Below are 17,585 nucleotides of genomic sequence, written 5' to 3'. Positions count from 1 at the left end.
CACGGTCACTCTAAGCATCTTGCCCTTGAGTGCAGCTCACATTTTATTTTGTGGATGGAAATAAAAGAGACAAAAGAAAGTTGGCTTACGAGTTTTACTAAGAGTTAAGTAGGTTGTTGGTGTTTGTGTAGACAGCGGAGAACACTACCAGTTTTATCCCCTTGGGCTTCAAGTACGGGATGTTCTTAGATTCTTGAGATCGTGGTTCTTCGGGCTGGCACCGGGTGTACCCTCTCCCTCTCCCCTGCCTGCTGCAATAAATAAGTTTGGAGTCCGTGTGTGTGTGTGTGTGTATGTGTGTGTGTGTGTGTGTTGGGGAAATAGAACCTCAAAAAACCTCCCCCTGCCCAGAAAGCCCCTCCACGAAGGTAGAACGGAAAGAAACGAGTTTTATCACTGAACGTGCAGGAAACCAGAACATAACCTGTCTCACAGGCAACCCGCTAAGAGATTGCAAAGACAGAATCTCGCCGTTTTCATAACCTCAAACCATACAACCCATTCATGTTGTCCAAGGCAATTGCTAGTTTTCTCTGTTCTTTAGGATGGAGGTGCGTTTGCAGTTTGGAGCCAGGTGCAGTGAGGCCTTCCCCTCATGTATTACGGCCACCATAAGAAATACCCCATATGGGGAGACTTAAACAATAGGTATTCATCTCTCAGTCTGGGGGCTGGGAGTCTGAGATCCAGGCGGGTCTGAGGCTGCATGTGTGAGATCCAGGAGGGGCCGAGGCTGGTTCCCCCTGAGGATTCTCTCCTGGGCTTGTAGACCCCGGGTTCTCCCTCTATCATCACGTGGTCGTCCCTCTGGGCGTATCTCTGTTCTCATCCCCTTTTCTTATAAGGACCCCAGTTCTATGGGATCAGGGCCCACCCTACTGACCTCATTTTACCTTAATTACCTCTTTAAAGACCCAATCTCCAAATAAAGCCTCATTCTGAGGTCCTGGGTTACGGTGTCAACATATGGATTTAGGAGGATGCAATTCAACCCATAACAGCTCCCATTTAATCAAAGGAAGAGGTGAAGTTAAGAAACATAAACCCTGCACCATGAGGGCGACCCAGAGGTGAGGTGCCAGGGAACCCGTGGTTGTCCACCCACACGCACCCTCTGTTTCCCGTTCCTGTAATTATCACCATTTTGCACTGGAGAGACGCTCCCAATACCTGCACCAGCCAAAGCAAGAAACCCGAGAGATGTGTCTCTGTCACTTGCAGGACAGTCTTCGAGAGGCAGGCGCGTCACTTGCTTATTCGTTAAAAGCATTGTGTTCGTCCTCACCGGGATGGCTTCCCGGGACGCCACATTTAGCACCTGCTCACATGGATTTAGCACCTGCTCACGTGGGAAGGGAGGTACGTGGACACACGGACCAGAGGCGGGGGACCGTGCATTTTCCAGTGATGCTGAGCAGCCTGTGTTTATGACACGGAAAGCAGGTTTTACGGCTGCCTGTGTTTCATGGGCTCGCGATGCTCTAGCGCACGTTGGCCTGGCATTCGGGGGCTCACGGCTTCCCGCGTTCAAGCGTCACTCCGGCGTGCGGGTGGAGCTGGGTGCAAACAGGACTGTTAAGCAGGTGTGAATCCAGCACTCATGGCGCTTATTCTATTAGGGAAAATGAGCTTTACGCAAGTCATTATGAACCGTGCGACGCTGGGCAAGGGGGTGTGGGTGGTGGCGTCCGCGTGGAGGACAAGCCTGGCTTCCGGGTTGGGAGGGCCCCCCTTTCAAAGGAACGTGAGTGCAGAAGAGAGTATGGGCTTTCTGCACGTGAGTGCTGGGTCTGCACGTACATGTACACGTACACAGTCACGTCCTCGCCAAGATGCGTGGTCAAGCACTCACTGCTTGGTCGATATCGAGAGCCTCCAGGCGCTGGAGGAAGACCCCAGCTCAGCTCTGCTCCCCACCAACCCCTTTATGTGACAGTAAAGCCCGGGTCCAGTTCTCGGACCCAATTCTGCCCGTTCACAGATGTGCATGGTGCTAAGCACCCCCGTACGGTGAGTTGCGTGGTTTCAGTGTTACGTGTTAAAAAAAAGAGGAGAGAGAGAGAGAATGGGACAGTAGTTAAAGTGGTAAAAGCAGATTTCGTTCAGGGATGATGCAACAGAGGCTAGGAGACCTTGGTAGAGACCCAGCTCAGCTCTGAATACTGCGTGGGCAAGTGGGGTTCACAGTCAAGGGGCAGGTGGGTTCGTGGATGGAAAATTATCAGGAGGAGCATCAGGGATCAGGGGGATGCTGGCTAAACTGATCTCTCAGGACTCCTGCTGAAGGCAGAGCAGGGTGATCAGGTGTTACCTGGAGGTGGCGGGCAATGAGGAACCCATTCAGATATCCAGGCGACCAGGTATCCAGATAACCACATATTGACATGACCAGATATCCAGGTGAGCAAATATCCAGGTAGGCAGATACCCAGACCAGGTATGCAGGTGACCAGGAATCCAGGTGAGCAGATATTGAGGGTGGTGGAAGATGAAGAACCCAATCAGACATTCAGGTGAGCAGATATCCAGCTGACCAGATATTGGAGGTGACCAGATGTAGGGGGAGATAATCTGTAGAGTGCTATCCCCGTCTTTGTCAATGCTCTGCATGGGTTCCCTGTGGCTACAGTAACAAGTTACCCCAAATAGGTGGCTCAGACAGTGGCTGCAACAGAGGCCCGGGTAGCTGAGGAAGGGTCCTTCGGGGGCATCAGTTTCTGCTGTCCTAGCTCTGGTTTCAGGAAGTTCAGCTGGTACCCCTGGGACATGTCTACACACAGTTCGATGGACAAAGGTGAGTCCGCGGTTGAGGGGCGCTCATGAGGCCCCACTCAGGACTGGTGCTGAGGCCCTAATATTAACTCTCTTAGTGCTGACATCCCTCTGGGCCCTGGACTTAGCCCAGCAGGTGCACGCCGCCCCAGGGGACCCTGTGTCCTGCCCTTTGGTGGGCTCTGGTTTTGGGGGGACATGGCCCTTTTCCACCAGGAGGTATGCACGGGGCTCACGGAGCCTGGCGTCATGGAGAGATCCAGGGTTCGGGAGTTGGGACCTTCATTGGGAGTGTTGCAGCTTCATCCACATGCCACCCTACTAACTCATCAGACTAGCTCTGCTGCTGGGGGTCCCAGGGACAGACCCTGGGCTCCCCCTCCTTCAGTGCGGACCCCTCCATCCCATAGAACGCCTCCCCAAACCCAGAATTTATAAACCATCACTGGGTCCCAAAGACATGCGTTCGGAACGGGGAACCCCCACCTGCACCCCAAGCCCTCGAGTTTGCACATGTCATGCATTCTTGTTTACCCCCGCGGCTCTCCGCACCTCTACTTTGACATGTGTGGGGCGGGCCTGACACTGGGTCTCGCGTGAGGCCTGAGAACCTGTAGCCCAAACGGGCGGATGTTCTCGAGAACGGTCATGAGTCACAGATGCTATCTGTCCCCTTGGTCTGCATCCCGTTCCCATCTCTGGGGGCCCACCCCCTCCCTGAGCTGTCCCCGCCCCCCACACGGTGGTTATTGTGATCCACGGCAGGGATGACAGGTTGAAAGCTGAGGATGGCCTCCCACCGCAGCTGCAACTGAGCACCCTGTGTCCCCCCCGGAGCACTTGAAAAGGAAGAGGGGACGTTTCCACGGGCAAATTGAAGGCGGAAGGAGAGACTACTCTGCGGACAGGGCTGCCCCTCTGTCCACCCGCCTTGAGAATGGCCAGACCTTCAAGGAATGTGAGCAGCCCTGTGGTTTGCTGTCCAGCCCCTGGGCTGTGCTGTGTGACCTCAGGCAGTGTCTGAACCTCTCTGAGCCTTTGCCTCTGGTGTGAAAACCCACAGCCCCTCCTTGAGCGGCCGTAGGGACGAAATGCAAGATGTCCACACAGGGTCGTGGTAGAATTTACTGGTGAAAATCTGTGTTCAGACCAACACATTCGGGCTTAGAAAAGAGAATATTTCCTCTATGTCCCAGGGATGCCGCGGAGTTACTCATAAACCCGACTGGTTGATGTTACGAGGGACGTGGAAACCATTCCATGGAGCACTTACTGCACATCGTCCCGATGGTCTTACATATTGTGCGTTTTGTATCCTGTGCATGTTACTATGTATCACGCACGCTCCGGAATGGGCGCACAATACAATGTGGGACGTTTTCCTGCAACACAGTCTCTGTTGGAGCTCAGCACGCAAGCAAAACCATCCGGAGTCGTGGCTCATCTGCCAAAATTTGCGAGACACACAAAGCTCCGGATTTTCTTACTGACTTTAGAACTGTCGACACAGATCCTCCCGGCAGAAGGTGGAATCACCGCAAAGCCTCAGAAAGAGCACAAAAAACTAGTCTTTCTCTTCTCCTCAAGCATGATGTCGTAAAGATGGGGGGGGATCCTCACGCTCTGGGGGCTATGAGGGCACTCCGGCAGCCTGGGGCGTATTGTCCACACTTTGGTGACAATAATGGACAGAGCCTGCAAGGTGATGTTGTCTTGTGAAATAATGAGAAAATACAGTGCACCGTCCCATGATGCCTGTGCTGGGTGTCTATCCGAAGGACACAAAATCCCTAAATCGAAAAGACACCTGCACCCCCGTGCTCACGGACCCCCCGATTCACAGCACCCGAGACAAGGAAGCAATGTAAGTACCCGCGGATGGATGAATGGACAAAGCGGTCCGTGCACATAGAGCATCTTCACTGCACCTGTTTCGCTTGAGGACACAAATACAAGATGACAGAATTATCATATCCCGTGCTGACTAGGTGCGGGGTGGTTTTTGTTTTGTTTTGTTTGTTTGCTTTTTTGAGCTCCTTTGGGCACATCCTGTGGGTCCTCTGGGAGGACGTGACAAAGCTGGCTGGCTGGGGTTTTGGAGCATCCCGGCCTGGTGGGCAGGAATCTGGGTCTTCTGCACCTGTCCACACTGGCTTCCACGGACATGGCTGTGTTTCCTCCTGGTTCTAGCTGTGGCCCCTGTACTATGGGAGCCCTTGTCCCCGTGGCCGCCCTCCCGTCCTGCTTGCAGCCTCAGGGCTCACCTGGTGCTGACGCACGGTCGTTTGCTGCATCACGCACAGGGCATCGGTGGACCTCTGGCCCCTGTCCTTCGGCTGGGTTCTGTGCCCGCGCCCCCCGGGGGATGAGGAAACACTGCCCACTATCCACTGTGCTTCTGCGTTTCCTGGGGAGGCTGCTTCTGGCTCCTTGTGCCCCCATTTCTGTCCACCGCACCACACGGAAAGACAGGAGAAAGGCGGGACTGCGGACTCTACCAGCTCACAGCCGGGAAACCAGCAAAGGTCCCCAATGTCAGCTGCCCCAAAGATGACGCCGGCTGGCCAGTGGTCACTGCCAACCCCAAGGACACGAATCCCTACAGTCACAGGAGGAAACCGTGAAGCACCCCCTACATCCGCTTTTCTATGGGGAAGGCACATACCCTTCACTTGTATGTCCATCAGTTAGGGACCCCAAAAATACTTCTTAAAAACCCTAGTGGTGAGAGATCGGAGTTTGACAAAGACACATGAATTAACTGTTGTCATCAGATTTTGGAAGAAGTTCACCACTTATCTGCCGAGCGGTTATTTATAGGGTTCTTACTTAATGGGAGCGTGTCGTGGGTTGGATGGTGTCCCCCCAATTCATGTGTACTCATCTCTGAGAATGGGACCTTATTTGCAAATGGGGTCTTTGCAAATATAAGGAAAGGATCTGAGATGAGCTTATCCTGGATGACGGTGGCCCTAAATCCAATGACAGATGTCCTTGTAAGAGACACAAGAGGAGACACAGACACAGAGGAGAAGCCACATGAGGATGGAGGCAGAGACAGGAGGGACGTGGCCACCAGCCCAGGGACGCCTGGAGCCCCAGAAGCTGGAAGAGGCAGAAAGGAGTCTCCATAAGGAGCACGGTCCTGCCCCTGTTAGATCTGCCCCGCCTGGATCTCAGACTCTGCTCTCCAAAGCTGGGGGTGGCCGGATACATTTCTGTGGTCTTGGGCCACCTGGTTTATGTTGCTTTGCTTCAGTCGCCCCCGGGGTGACTCACACACTGATAATACCCCAACCCCAGTGCAACACCTCCATCTTTCCATCTGCACAAATCTTTCTCCGACCGTGAGAAGTACGACTCCCATTACCCCCATTAAACCCGTTCATTAGCTTAAGCCCACAATCCACAGAAAGCAGTTTCAGAAGATGCACGCCTTGCCAGAATTATACTTGTTCAGCATTTCTGTGTGTTCAGAATTCAGCCATAAAAACGTATGCTCAGAAATCCCTCCGGACAAACCGGCCCTCATTTTAATGAAAGTCTCCGTCCACGCTTGGAAGCAGGGATCGGTGTATCCTATTACCCTCGAGATCAGGACTGGTAGATGCTTTCGATGGGCGCTTAAGTTACACAGGAGAAGCAATTAGGATTCTAACAGGGGAAAAAAAAAAAAAAGGTCCAGACATTTGCCAGGCATCACGAGGTGCCTCTGGTTATTTTGGAAAAAGACATCGTAAAAATGTCTATGTTTCATTCGCATCTCGCTGCTTTCTACATTCTCACAGTTTCTTCAATTAAAAAAAAAAATCCCCTAAGATGAGTATCTAACGGCTACGCATTGTATCTCCGTACGCCTACCAAGAAAACATGAATTTAAGAGGTGCTGAGCCTCATGGCCTGAGACCCTCCAAGTCTTTAGTCAAAATCACTTTCTTTACGAAGTTCTTAGAACCAAAATCCAGTTCAACACGCACGCTTCCACATTCACGTTCGAAAAACCCCAGACTGTGGCGCGCACACTCTTGCAAACTGTTAAATTTTCTAACAAGCGAGCCGGCGAGTTCCTATTCTGTGATTTGCCGAGCAGCCCGGTCTTTCTCCGCTCGGTGTCTGGCACTCCACGGCTGGCGAGATCCAGGAGTCCGTAAAGAGGGAATTTTCAACTTTCCTTTGGCTCCCCGCCCGGAGTTCACATCTGGGTGGTCACCGCCTGCCACGCAGGAAATAAGGGATTTGGGAAACGCGTCTTAGCAAACGTTGAGGACTTTTTAAGGTCGGCATCGTTTGCGTGCACGCCTTTGCATTGGAAACCCTTTGGAGGGAAAGGGTCATAAACAGAGGCTCGGAAGATTGCATGTCTCTTGCGGAGGTGGCCGCGTGATCGCCCGCGGCTGAGGAATTCTGGTCGGTCACACACCTCTCTGGATTCCTTCAAACATAAAACCCGAATGGCGTTGACCGACAACCTACACTGACCTCCCTCCCTCCCCCTGTTCACGTCTAAGAGGATATTTTTTATGAACTCACTCACCCTCTCCACAGGGTTCTTGAGGATCTCAATTCCCCAAATCTGGGGAGACAATGATTCCAACGTGGATTCCTTCCCTTTGCAGAATACACTTCTTGTGTCTTGTTGAAGCAAAGGTTCCCTATCCCATAAGCCATAAGGACTCCTTCCTATTCTCTCCCCCCACCCCCTTGCTGGAAGTTATAGTAATTCCCCATTTGTCTGGATGTGCTTAATCTGCCTAGACCGTTGTGTCTCTCAGTGGTGGGTTAGAGATTGCCTTAGTTAGCTATGACGTGTAACAAAGGAGCACAAACTTAGCAGCCTCACACGACATCCGTTTCGTGGTTCACGTTTCTGGGCACAGGTTGCATGCTGCCGAGCTGGGTTTTCAGCTCACGATCTGTTTGCACACCCGGAATCAAGGTGTCCGTGGGGCTACGTTTCTTCCCAGAATCCACTCCCGAGCTCATTCGGGATGCTCGCAGAATTCACCCCCTTCTCATGCTTTGACTGTCTCTCCCCCTCCCCCTTTTGTCCCCCCTGCACTTTGAAGGGCTCATGTGATGGACTACATCGGGTAAATTCATCTCCGGATCTTGCATGCAGGTAAGTAGGCGCCTTAATTACATCCACAATTTGCTTGATGAACATCACGACATATACATGGGTGTGGCGCCGGGCAAGACGGTCCTAGGGGCCAAAATCATGCTCATCACGAAGATTTAGCCTAACTTGTATTTTTTCTTGATGGATAGCCGCTTGTCCACCATCTACCAAAATATCCATCCTTCCCCGCCACCCCGATGTGTGGTGATGCCGTTTCTGCCATGAACAGAGTCCCCACTTACATACGGACATTATGTGTCTTCGGTCGATTCTTGCCCCCAACCCTTCATGCTTAAAATCACTCTTTTTTTTAAAGTCAATTTATCTTTTTTTTTTAAAGTAATCTCTACGCCCAACGTGGGGCTCGAACTCACAACCCTGAGATCAAGAGTTGCACTCTCCTCGGACTGAGCCAGCCACGTGCCCCTCACTTGAGCTTTATATACTGATATGCAGTAGGACAAATGCCATCCCCTTTTTTTCTTTTTCTTCTTCAAAAATCTTTGCATCCCTTTTTTCTTTTTCTTCTTCAAAAATCTCTGGGTCCCTTTTTTCTTTTATCTGAGTTCACGCATCATCTCTTCACGTCCCTGAGAGACTCCATTTGGCTTTGACTAGAAACTCATTCAGTGCATCCATCAGTCTCTGCATCTATACACAGCTCACCTTCCTGTTTTTTGTAGATTCCCTTTTCTGTCCTTCTGCAAAAATGTGTATTTTCTCAGCAAAGGATCGACATGCCCTTTGTGAACCTTCTCCCTGGCCCTCACTGCCTGTGTTACCAGGACAGAGAGGATGTCCCAGCATCCAGCTACCAGTTGTCCCCGACTGCTCCTGGCCGGCCCCTGGACCCACCCGTGCCGCAGGGCCTGGGCCGCTGTGATTGGCCGGCATGGGTCACATGGCCAGCCCTGCATCCCGGAGGATGCTCTGTGGATGCAAGAGCTCCCTGACAGGTGCAAAGAGGGATGCCCACACTACAGATGTCCCTGGATTGATCGCTGTGTCTTTATGGAGGAGGCTCAGAGCTTCCCCGGTGCGGGGCACATCCAGAAGCCAGATCCAACAGTTCTTATCGACATTATGCACCTTAGTCCTCTTCTCGACAAAGTACAAATCGGCCTCTGAAGACCTCCAGTGTTTCAGAGCTGGTTCAGCTTTATTTTACCCACAAGATCCTGTTTTCTGTGACAGCTATGAAAATGAAGGAAACCCCCTTTTCCTTGGGACATACTTGGGGATTTCTTACCACCCCATCCTGTAATTGTTTGACCCTACAAAGGTTTGCAACGTGTCTTTGATCAACAGTAGCTTCGAGGGGTGCCAGGCTGGCTCTATGGGGGGGAGCACTTGATTCTTGATGTCGGGGTCGTGAGTTTGAGCCCCATGTTGGGTGTAGAGCTTATATCAATCAATCATCAATCAATCAATCAATACAAAGAGTCGCCTCGATAAGTAGTGTATATTACGTTTGCGAGGCGGTTCATATTTATTTTTCAAGTATTTATTAGCTATAGATAGATATGTATGTATATCTACATATATGTATTTGTTTAATATACGGGTTGTGCAGATGTTTGAAATGACGGCATTTGTATAATATGATTATCCGATTTGGGCGAAGTAACTCTATTTATGCCGATCCTTGGCCTTGCAGGAATACTCGTTGTCAATGCACGCACGTGGGGCTCAGTTTTCCACCTTGGTTTTCTCTTCCACGGGGCGCAAATCTAGAAAGAACGAGTTTGTCTAGAGCTTTCCGAAACATTCAGTGCTTTCTCGCAGTTGCTTACGTAGCTATGCTTCAATCAAGCATTTACATCTTGAATGTATCTGTGATTTCCTTCCTGGGTGTGGCGTAAAGTGAAAATGGATTTTTCCTAAATGCCTGATTCCTCGGGCAGAACGGTCTATCAGATAGCATCTCCCCCCCACAACGGACTTTTGACGCATTCTCTGTTATGCAAAATACAATTATGCAAACATACAGAGAGCCCACAGCTGCAGCGAGGGCTGTTCCACGAGGAGAGCTGGGACGCAGCGGGGTAAATCACACCCAAATTCTGGGAAGCTATTTGGCAACATAAATTGGAAAGAGTCCGAAATTAAAAAAAAAAAATTAACAGACATACTTATCTCAGTGGTCCCGCCCCACCTGGATCTCAGTGGTCCTGCCCCGCCTGGATCTCAGGGGTCTGGTCTCCAGAGCTGGGGGAGAATGTTGTTACAAGCCCCCCAATTTAGGGTCCTTTGTTATGATCGCCCCAGGAAATCAAGTCAGCAGCTGTGCAGGATGCTCTAAATGACAATGGTGTCCCCAGGGTCTCCCCCCCACCCGTCTCTTATCCCTCACATGCAGGAAAACAAGAGCCCCTGTCTGAGCCCCGACCCAGCCTGCCCCCTTGAGGTGGGACCCTGACTTTCAAAGGGAAATAGAAGAAGAGCACCCACACCTTATGACAGTGTGAGGCCAGCACCACCCCAAGCCATATGGAGAAATCTTTCGGGTCAACAGGCAGAGCCCTACCCAGGCTTGGCAGCCACTGGTCCGTGGTGAGGGAAGAAGTGACAAAGATGGGCCACGTAAGCCACACTGCCCACACCGAATCCAGGCTCCCCACTGCTAATGTTTATAGGCTCTCATGAGCGGTTCTGATTCCAATAAAGCCCCATCACAGAGCATCCTTCTGCCTCAGGGACATTCTTAACATGTTAGTCACACCCCAAGACAGGTGGGTGCATGGAGCAGAGGAAGTGTTTGCGACAATGCTCCAAAATCTAGTCTCCAGGAGCAGTCGATGTTCCAAGTGGTTCTCAAGAGGAATCTCTACATGCAATGATAGTTCTATAGTGAGGTTTGAACTGCACCATAGGAAAAACATGTCCCACACACTTTTAAGTTCTGTGCCTGAGGGCTGTCAATTAAACCGAGAACATGCATTTCCAAGAGGAAAAATAAAAAGACTTGATTTATGCATTTGGTGTGCATACACACAGGAGTCAGTGATGAGTATAGGGGGTGAAAAAAAATTCTCTTCCCATTCTGGCTTCTCTGGGTAGGGTCCTGAAAATGACATTGGCTACAGAGAGATCAACAAGAGAAACACAAGCAGAAGTTTATTAACATCGCATCACACTTACACACGAGAGTACCGAGAGATGAGTAACTCCGAGGGGTGGTTAGAAGGGGCTTATTTACTTTTCCAGGCTAAACAAAGGCAAAGGGATTTTGGGTTCCTGTTCTACGGAAGCAAGTTATGGGAAAGTGACCAGGATAGTATGGTGAACAAGGGTGTTTCGTGGTTTTTGTTATGCGGATATAAGTCAGCACCTCCTCCATTGATAAGAGTTGTTATGAGGGGGTCCTCTTCCAGCTGTGGGACAGGGAGACATCTCTACAAGGGGACATTTCACTTATAAATATGAATTTTCTTTACAGAAACAGGTGCCCCGTTCCTAGAGCGTCTCCTGCTTCTGCTGGTTCTCAGTGACCTTTAGTTTAAAATAATCCACATTTTGGGAGTGCGGTGTTGGGGTCCCCGTCATGAGTAGCTGAAGGGATGGTTAGAATCAGGGGCATCTATACCCTCCTAACAGGTGGGGACAGTCTGGGGGTGGGGAGAAAAAGCCATTACAGGAGCACAAATGGCTTTTTGGAACAATCAACGAGTTTTCTGAGAACAAACAGCAGATAAGAAAGTGCAATGATGTTGGTCTAGACAGATATGAGTGGTCTTTGTATCTCCTGCAGGGCCAAAACTGCCCTGGACAAGGGGTTTGGGTGGGTTTTACTGCTTTCTGCCTTCTGGGGCAGAGAGCAGGCCAGAAGAGGAATTTATGGAGCTCTGCTTCCCAGGAGTTGCGGGTTTGTGTCGGGTGAGGGAAGAAGAAAGAAGGCTTCTTTCTGTCTCTGATCGACACTCAAACATCTTCAGCTCAAAATAATCTCAACACCAGCTCCAGGTCCCCACGGGGCACAAAGGCACAGGAAGGGGGACAAGAGGGAAGCCAGCCAGTAGGGTGCAAAATATGTGAATTCTGCATGGGTCGGGGGAAACGTATTCAGGGGTTTCTTTTGAAAAGCCACCAGCACAAACCTTTCTGTGGAATGCTGTTTTCTTTCGTCTGCAGGAAAGCAGGGTCGCGTGACCCTTGGCTCCAGGGGAGGGGGAGGGACGGCCTGACTTCCCGCCTGGCGGGGCTTCAGTGAGCACCAGCCTGAAGCCTGGAGGGGAACAGAGGGGACATAGGATCCCAAACCAAAAAGGCTCATTTCTCTCCAGGGTACATGAGACAGGGGTACCAAAACTATGGTGAACCATCCCCCGAATAAAGAAACACAAGTCCTTCCATAACAAAATGATCTGGTAGCATTAAGAAATATATGGCACAGTTATGCTAAAACCATGCCAAATCGTCCCCCAAATACAAAAAAAGCTAATTCTGCCAATAACAAAGTGATCGGATAACATTAAAAAAATATATGGGACAATTGCGCTAAAATTATGCCAATTGTCCCCCAAATAAAAAAAAAGATAATTCTGCCCATAACAAAATGATCAGATAACATTAAAAAATATATATATATGTATATTTATCCCATATATATATAGGACAGTTGCGCTAAAACTATGTGAAATTGTCACCCAATTAAAAAAAAGATAGGGGCGCCTGGGTGGCTCAGTTGGTTAAGCCGCTGCCTTCGGCTCAGGTCATGATCCTGGGGTCCTGGGATTGAGCCCCGCATCGGGCTCCCTGCTCCGCAGGAAGCCTGCTTCTCCCTCTCCCTCTGCCTGCCTCTCTGCCTACTTGTTCTCTCTCTCTCTCTCTCTCTGTCAAATAAATAAATAAAATCTTAAAAAAAAAATAAAAAAATAAAAAAAAAAATAAAAAAAAGATAATTCTGCCAATAACAAAATGATCGGATAACACTGAAATATATATGACAATTATAGTAAAACTATGCCAAATAGTCCCCCAATTAAAAAAAAAGATAATTCTGCCAATAACAGAATGATCGGATAACACTAAAATATATATGACAATTATACTAGAACTATGCCAAATAGTCCCCCAATTAAAAAAAAAGATAATTCTGCCAATAACAAAATGATCAGATAACATTAAAAAAATATATGGGACAGTTGTGCTAAAATTATGCCAAATTGTTCCCCAAATAAAAAGAAAGATAATTCTGCCCCTAACAAAATGACCGGATAACATCAAAAATAATATATATATATATATCCGATATATATAGAGGACAGTTGCGCTAAAGGTGAACACTTATATGCGTGGTCACTATTACAAAACAGGGGAAAATGGGATCCCTAAAAAAAAAAAAAGTTTTGAAAATGTAAACAGCCTCTTAATAGGGGAAGGGGAGGGCATGTGGGGTTTTTTTTGGGGAGAACAGGGGATTTTAGGGACCATGACCTGTCTCCTTGGAAGAACAGACGGGAGGTGTGACGGTTTGTGACTGAGTCTGTCTGGCTGTGGGGTCCACGTCCATGTCCTCTGCTTTGACCAGCGTCCATCTTCCTGGCTGAGGACGCCCCACGAGGACATTGATGACAATTGGTTCCCTTTTGGGGGAAACGGGAGGCAGGTAAGATCAGAGAGAAAGTCTGTCTTGCACCTGCTGGTTTCAAGTACCTGCAGCTCAAAATAAGCAATCCCTGCAGACACCGAGCCACGTGCAAACAACCACAGGAAAAATCTCCGTGAGAGTAAACGCAGCATCCTCAGCTTCTGCTCGGAAGATCGACTGCCCGGGTGCAGCCCTGGGAAGACCCAGTTTTAGGACAGGTCAGGGCACAGCCCTGGGGTCCCTCATGGATGTCAAGGTGGGAAGGGTGTTTCTGATTTCTGATGCCCCAGGGGAACAAGCAAGAGTGGAATGTCCCCAGGGCGCCTGGGTGGCTCAGTTGGTTAAGCGACTGCCTTCGGCTCAGGTCATGATCCTGGAGTCCCGGGATCGAGTCCCACGTCGGGCTCCCTGCTCAGCAGGGAGTCTGCTTCTCTCTCTGACCCTCCCCCCTCTCATGCTCTCTCTCTATATCTCATTCTCTCTCTCAAATAAATAAATAAAATCTTAAAAAAAAAAAAAAAAATAAAAGAGTGGAATGTCCCTGTGCAGAGACCCTCGGGCTCAGATCAGGGATGATGCTACTCTGCACATCACCATGCTCATTTTAAAATGTCATTGTGGGGTACCTCACTGGCTCAGTCTGGAGAGCATCCGACTCTTGATCTTGGGGTCATGAGGTCGAGCCCCACGTTGGGCATATATATATTACTTAAACAAATAAAACTTAAAAAAAGTTAAAAGATGATTGTGGACCACCCACCCACCCCCCTCACTCCATATCATTAGAGGTGATTTAGGATTGTTGAAAAAGTCAACTTTGGGGGGATCCTCAGTCTACAGTTAGAGACAAGGTCTGAAAGATAAAGTGATGTGCTTAAAAAATACCTTTTATTTTGAGATAATGTTTAACAGTCAGAAAAGTTGCAAGAATAATATAAGAACTCACACACATTACTCAAATTTACGAATTGGTGTGTATTTTGTCATATTATAGTGTGTGTGTGTGTAATGCCTTTCAGCCCTCAAAGGGGGAAATCACTGAGAAAAGAAAGCATTTTACCCTTTTTAACTATATGCCACAGTTCTATATATATTATATAAACATATACTATACACAGGGTGGGGGTGATTTGGAAAAATGTCAAAAAAACCTCCTTGAGGGGGGATAATAATAAAAAAAAGTTTATTTACAGAAAGGGGAAAATATTTGCAAACCATATATCTGATCCGGGATTAGTAGCCAAAATACATGAAGAACTTATACAACTGAACACTAAAAATACAAATAAGCCCATTGAAAAATGGGCAGAAGACATGCATAGACTTTTTTTTTTCAAAAAAGACATACAAATCAGTAGCCAACACGTGAAAAGATGCTCCACGTCATTTGGCATCAGGGAAATACCAGTCAAAACCACAATGAGATATCACCTCACACCAGTCAGAATGGCTAAAATTAACAAGTCAGGAAATGACAGATGTTTGCAAGGATGCGGAGAAAGGGGAACCCTCCTACACTGTTGGTGGGAATGCAAGCTGGTGCAGCCACTCTGGAAAACAGTATGGAGGTTCCTCAAAAAGTTGAAAATAGAGCTACCCTATGACCCAGCAATTGCACTACTGGGTATTTACCCCAAAGATACAAATGTAGGGATCCAAAGGGGCACCAGCACCCCGATGTTTATAGCAGCAATGTCCACAATAGCCAAACTGTGGAAGGAGCCGAGATGCCCTTCAACAGATGAATGGATAAAGAAGATGTGGTCCCATGTATACAATGGAATATTACTCAGCCATCAGAAAGGATGAATACCCAACTTTTACATCAACATGGATGGGACTGGAGGAGATTATGCTAAGTGAAGTAAGTCCAATTCGGCAAGAGCTCACTTTTACGTGGAATCCAAAATAGTCAAACTCACAGAAGCAGAGAGTGGACACGCGGTCTCTAGGTGCTGGAGATGCAGAAATGTGGAGATGTGGGTCAGAGCCATGTGCTTCCAGTGATAAGATGAACGAGTCCAGGCATGGGGCCCATAGTCAGCAAAGCTGGGTTGTGAGCCTCAAAGTTGCCAAGACACTAGATCTGAAACGTTGTCAGCACAAAATTTAAAAAAAGAAGCAGGTAATTATGGGAGGTGATGAATGTGTTGGGCAACCTCACCGTCGTCTGCCTTTTGCACCATACAAATGCACCAGCTTATCACTTTATACATCCTAAACTCACAGAGTCACCTGTTAATCATATCTCAATAAAGCAGGAAGGAAAGGGCAAAAAAAAAAAAAAAAAAAAAAAAAAAGTCGAGAAACAGCTATCAAAGGTATTTTTTTCCCCCGAGTCTTTGAAGGGGAAAGTGCCTTTCCAGCTAACACATTAACAGCTCTTTATACTAAGATTGAGGTTTTCCAATGACATAATCAATCAAAATTTCCAAATTGTGAAATTCAACGTTGATGGAATGCCGCAGGCCTTCTTGAAATGTGACCAATTGTCCTGATAATGTGGTTTCTGACATTTCTGACATGGCCAACGGGTGCCTGAAAAGATGCTCGTCATCCTTCATCGTCAGGGAAATGCACACCAAACCCACAGTGAGATCCCACTTCACCCCCATTAATGGCTACGATATATTTATATAAAAAGTAGCACGTGATGGCAAGAGGGTGCAGAAAATAAATAAAATAAATAAACTAAATAAATTAAATAAAATAAGTCAAAAAATGCAATTGCTGTATGACCCAGGGAGCCCACGTCCGGGTATTTATCTGAAAGAAAAATGGAAAGCAGAGTCTACAAGTCATTTCCACACCCACGTTCACGGCAGCATTTTTTCATAGTCGTGAGGAGGTTGGACCATCCACGTGTTCCCTGACTGCCAGGAGCAAGCTTCAAGGAGTTGTGGTGCCCGCCTCCAGTAGAAGACTCTCCAGCTTTCTCCAAGGAGGAGACCCTGCGGTTGTCGACTGTGTGCGTACACCTGAACCCCATGATGGGACATGACACAAGCCAGTCTCAGAAGAGCACATCCTCATACTGACATTTTCCTTAAAAACGATTCAGACCAGTTGTTCAGTTATTTTTGTCTATTTCTGCTATTGTGATGCTAATTACCGGTTGTGATACTGAACTGAAGGGTGGGTTTCCAAATCCGGATTCACCCCCATAGTGGGACTACGCCCTCAAACCTTACAGACTCAGAAGTCTGATTTCACCCCAATTGCCAAAGCCAAGCAATCCCTGAAGGTCAACTCACGTTAGCCTGACTCACACAGACCTGAAGTACACACCTCAGGGGAAATCGATCGGTTCATGCAGACGGATAGCTCATCCTGGCACGGAAGGGTTTTCTCTGTCCCGATGCCGAGCGACAGAGACACCCGACCAATGGCCAAAGTCATGTGGTGGGTATGCCGTTAAGATTAGGGATTTGCCTGCGCTCCCTGGTGATGGGAGGGGAGTGCCGAGTGATAGTTTGTGCTCACACCTCCTGCTCTGGGGCCTTCCTGTCGATGCCATAGTCCATGGCGGTCAATGTGGGCTGCACGCTCCCATCACGGGGACGGCCTCCTGTGGGCATGAGGTCTGCACCTGCCCAGGAGCAGCCCCAGGTGCCAGTGTTCAGGACGATGGCCAAGATCCATCCATGTCCATTCCCTGTGCCCCCAGTGTCCACACCACCTTCCTCCAGGCAGGCCATCAGATTTCACCGACTTACGGATACCCATACTCCCTGACACCACCAGTGCAAGCTTGCAGGCATCCGCACACTCACACGTCCCTTTGGAGAGAAATGCCAAGGATCCGGGAGGAGGCGAGCTTGGCTTTCCAATGATCCCAATGGGGCCACCCGGATTCTCACTTCTGGGATGCCCCTCCTGCACGGTGGCCCGGCACCAGCATCCCAGGGACCCCTTCCTCCATGTATGCAAGGAGTGGGGGACCCAGTCACCGTGGTCCCTACCCCAGGCTCAAACCCTGGCTTTCATTTGTGTCTGGGGAGGCAGACGTTCGGGGAGGAAGAGGGAAAAAACACGAGCAAAGATGAACAGGGGGTGGCGAGGTTGGATGCAGCCACTCTATTATCTTTCCCTCCATTAATATTG

General features: G+C 48.9%; 1 protein-coding gene across 1 annotated transcript in view; it reads left to right on the top strand.

The window, feature by feature from the left end:
• The first annotated feature begins 2,327 nt into the window (after window positions 1–2,327).
• LOC116623733 (keratin-associated protein 4-3-like) overlaps window positions 2,328–17,585 on the top strand; it is a 36,907-nt gene continuing 21,649 nt past the window's right edge. The window contains exons 1-2 of the mRNA XM_032391141.1: window positions 2,328–2,360; window positions 2,742–2,794. Of these exons, the coding sequence (XP_032247032.1) occupies window positions 2,328–2,360; window positions 2,742–2,794 (86 nt within the window). The remainder of the gene's footprint in view (window positions 2,361–2,741; window positions 2,795–17,585) is intronic.

This window comes from Phoca vitulina, unplaced genomic scaffold, assembly GCF_004348235.1.
Source record: "Phoca vitulina isolate PV1807 unplaced genomic scaffold, GSC_HSeal_1.0 scaffold60, whole genome shotgun sequence".
NCBI lineage: Eukaryota > Metazoa > Chordata > Mammalia > Carnivora > Phocidae > Phoca > Phoca vitulina.
This window is presented reverse-complemented; position numbering and strand designations above follow the sequence as displayed.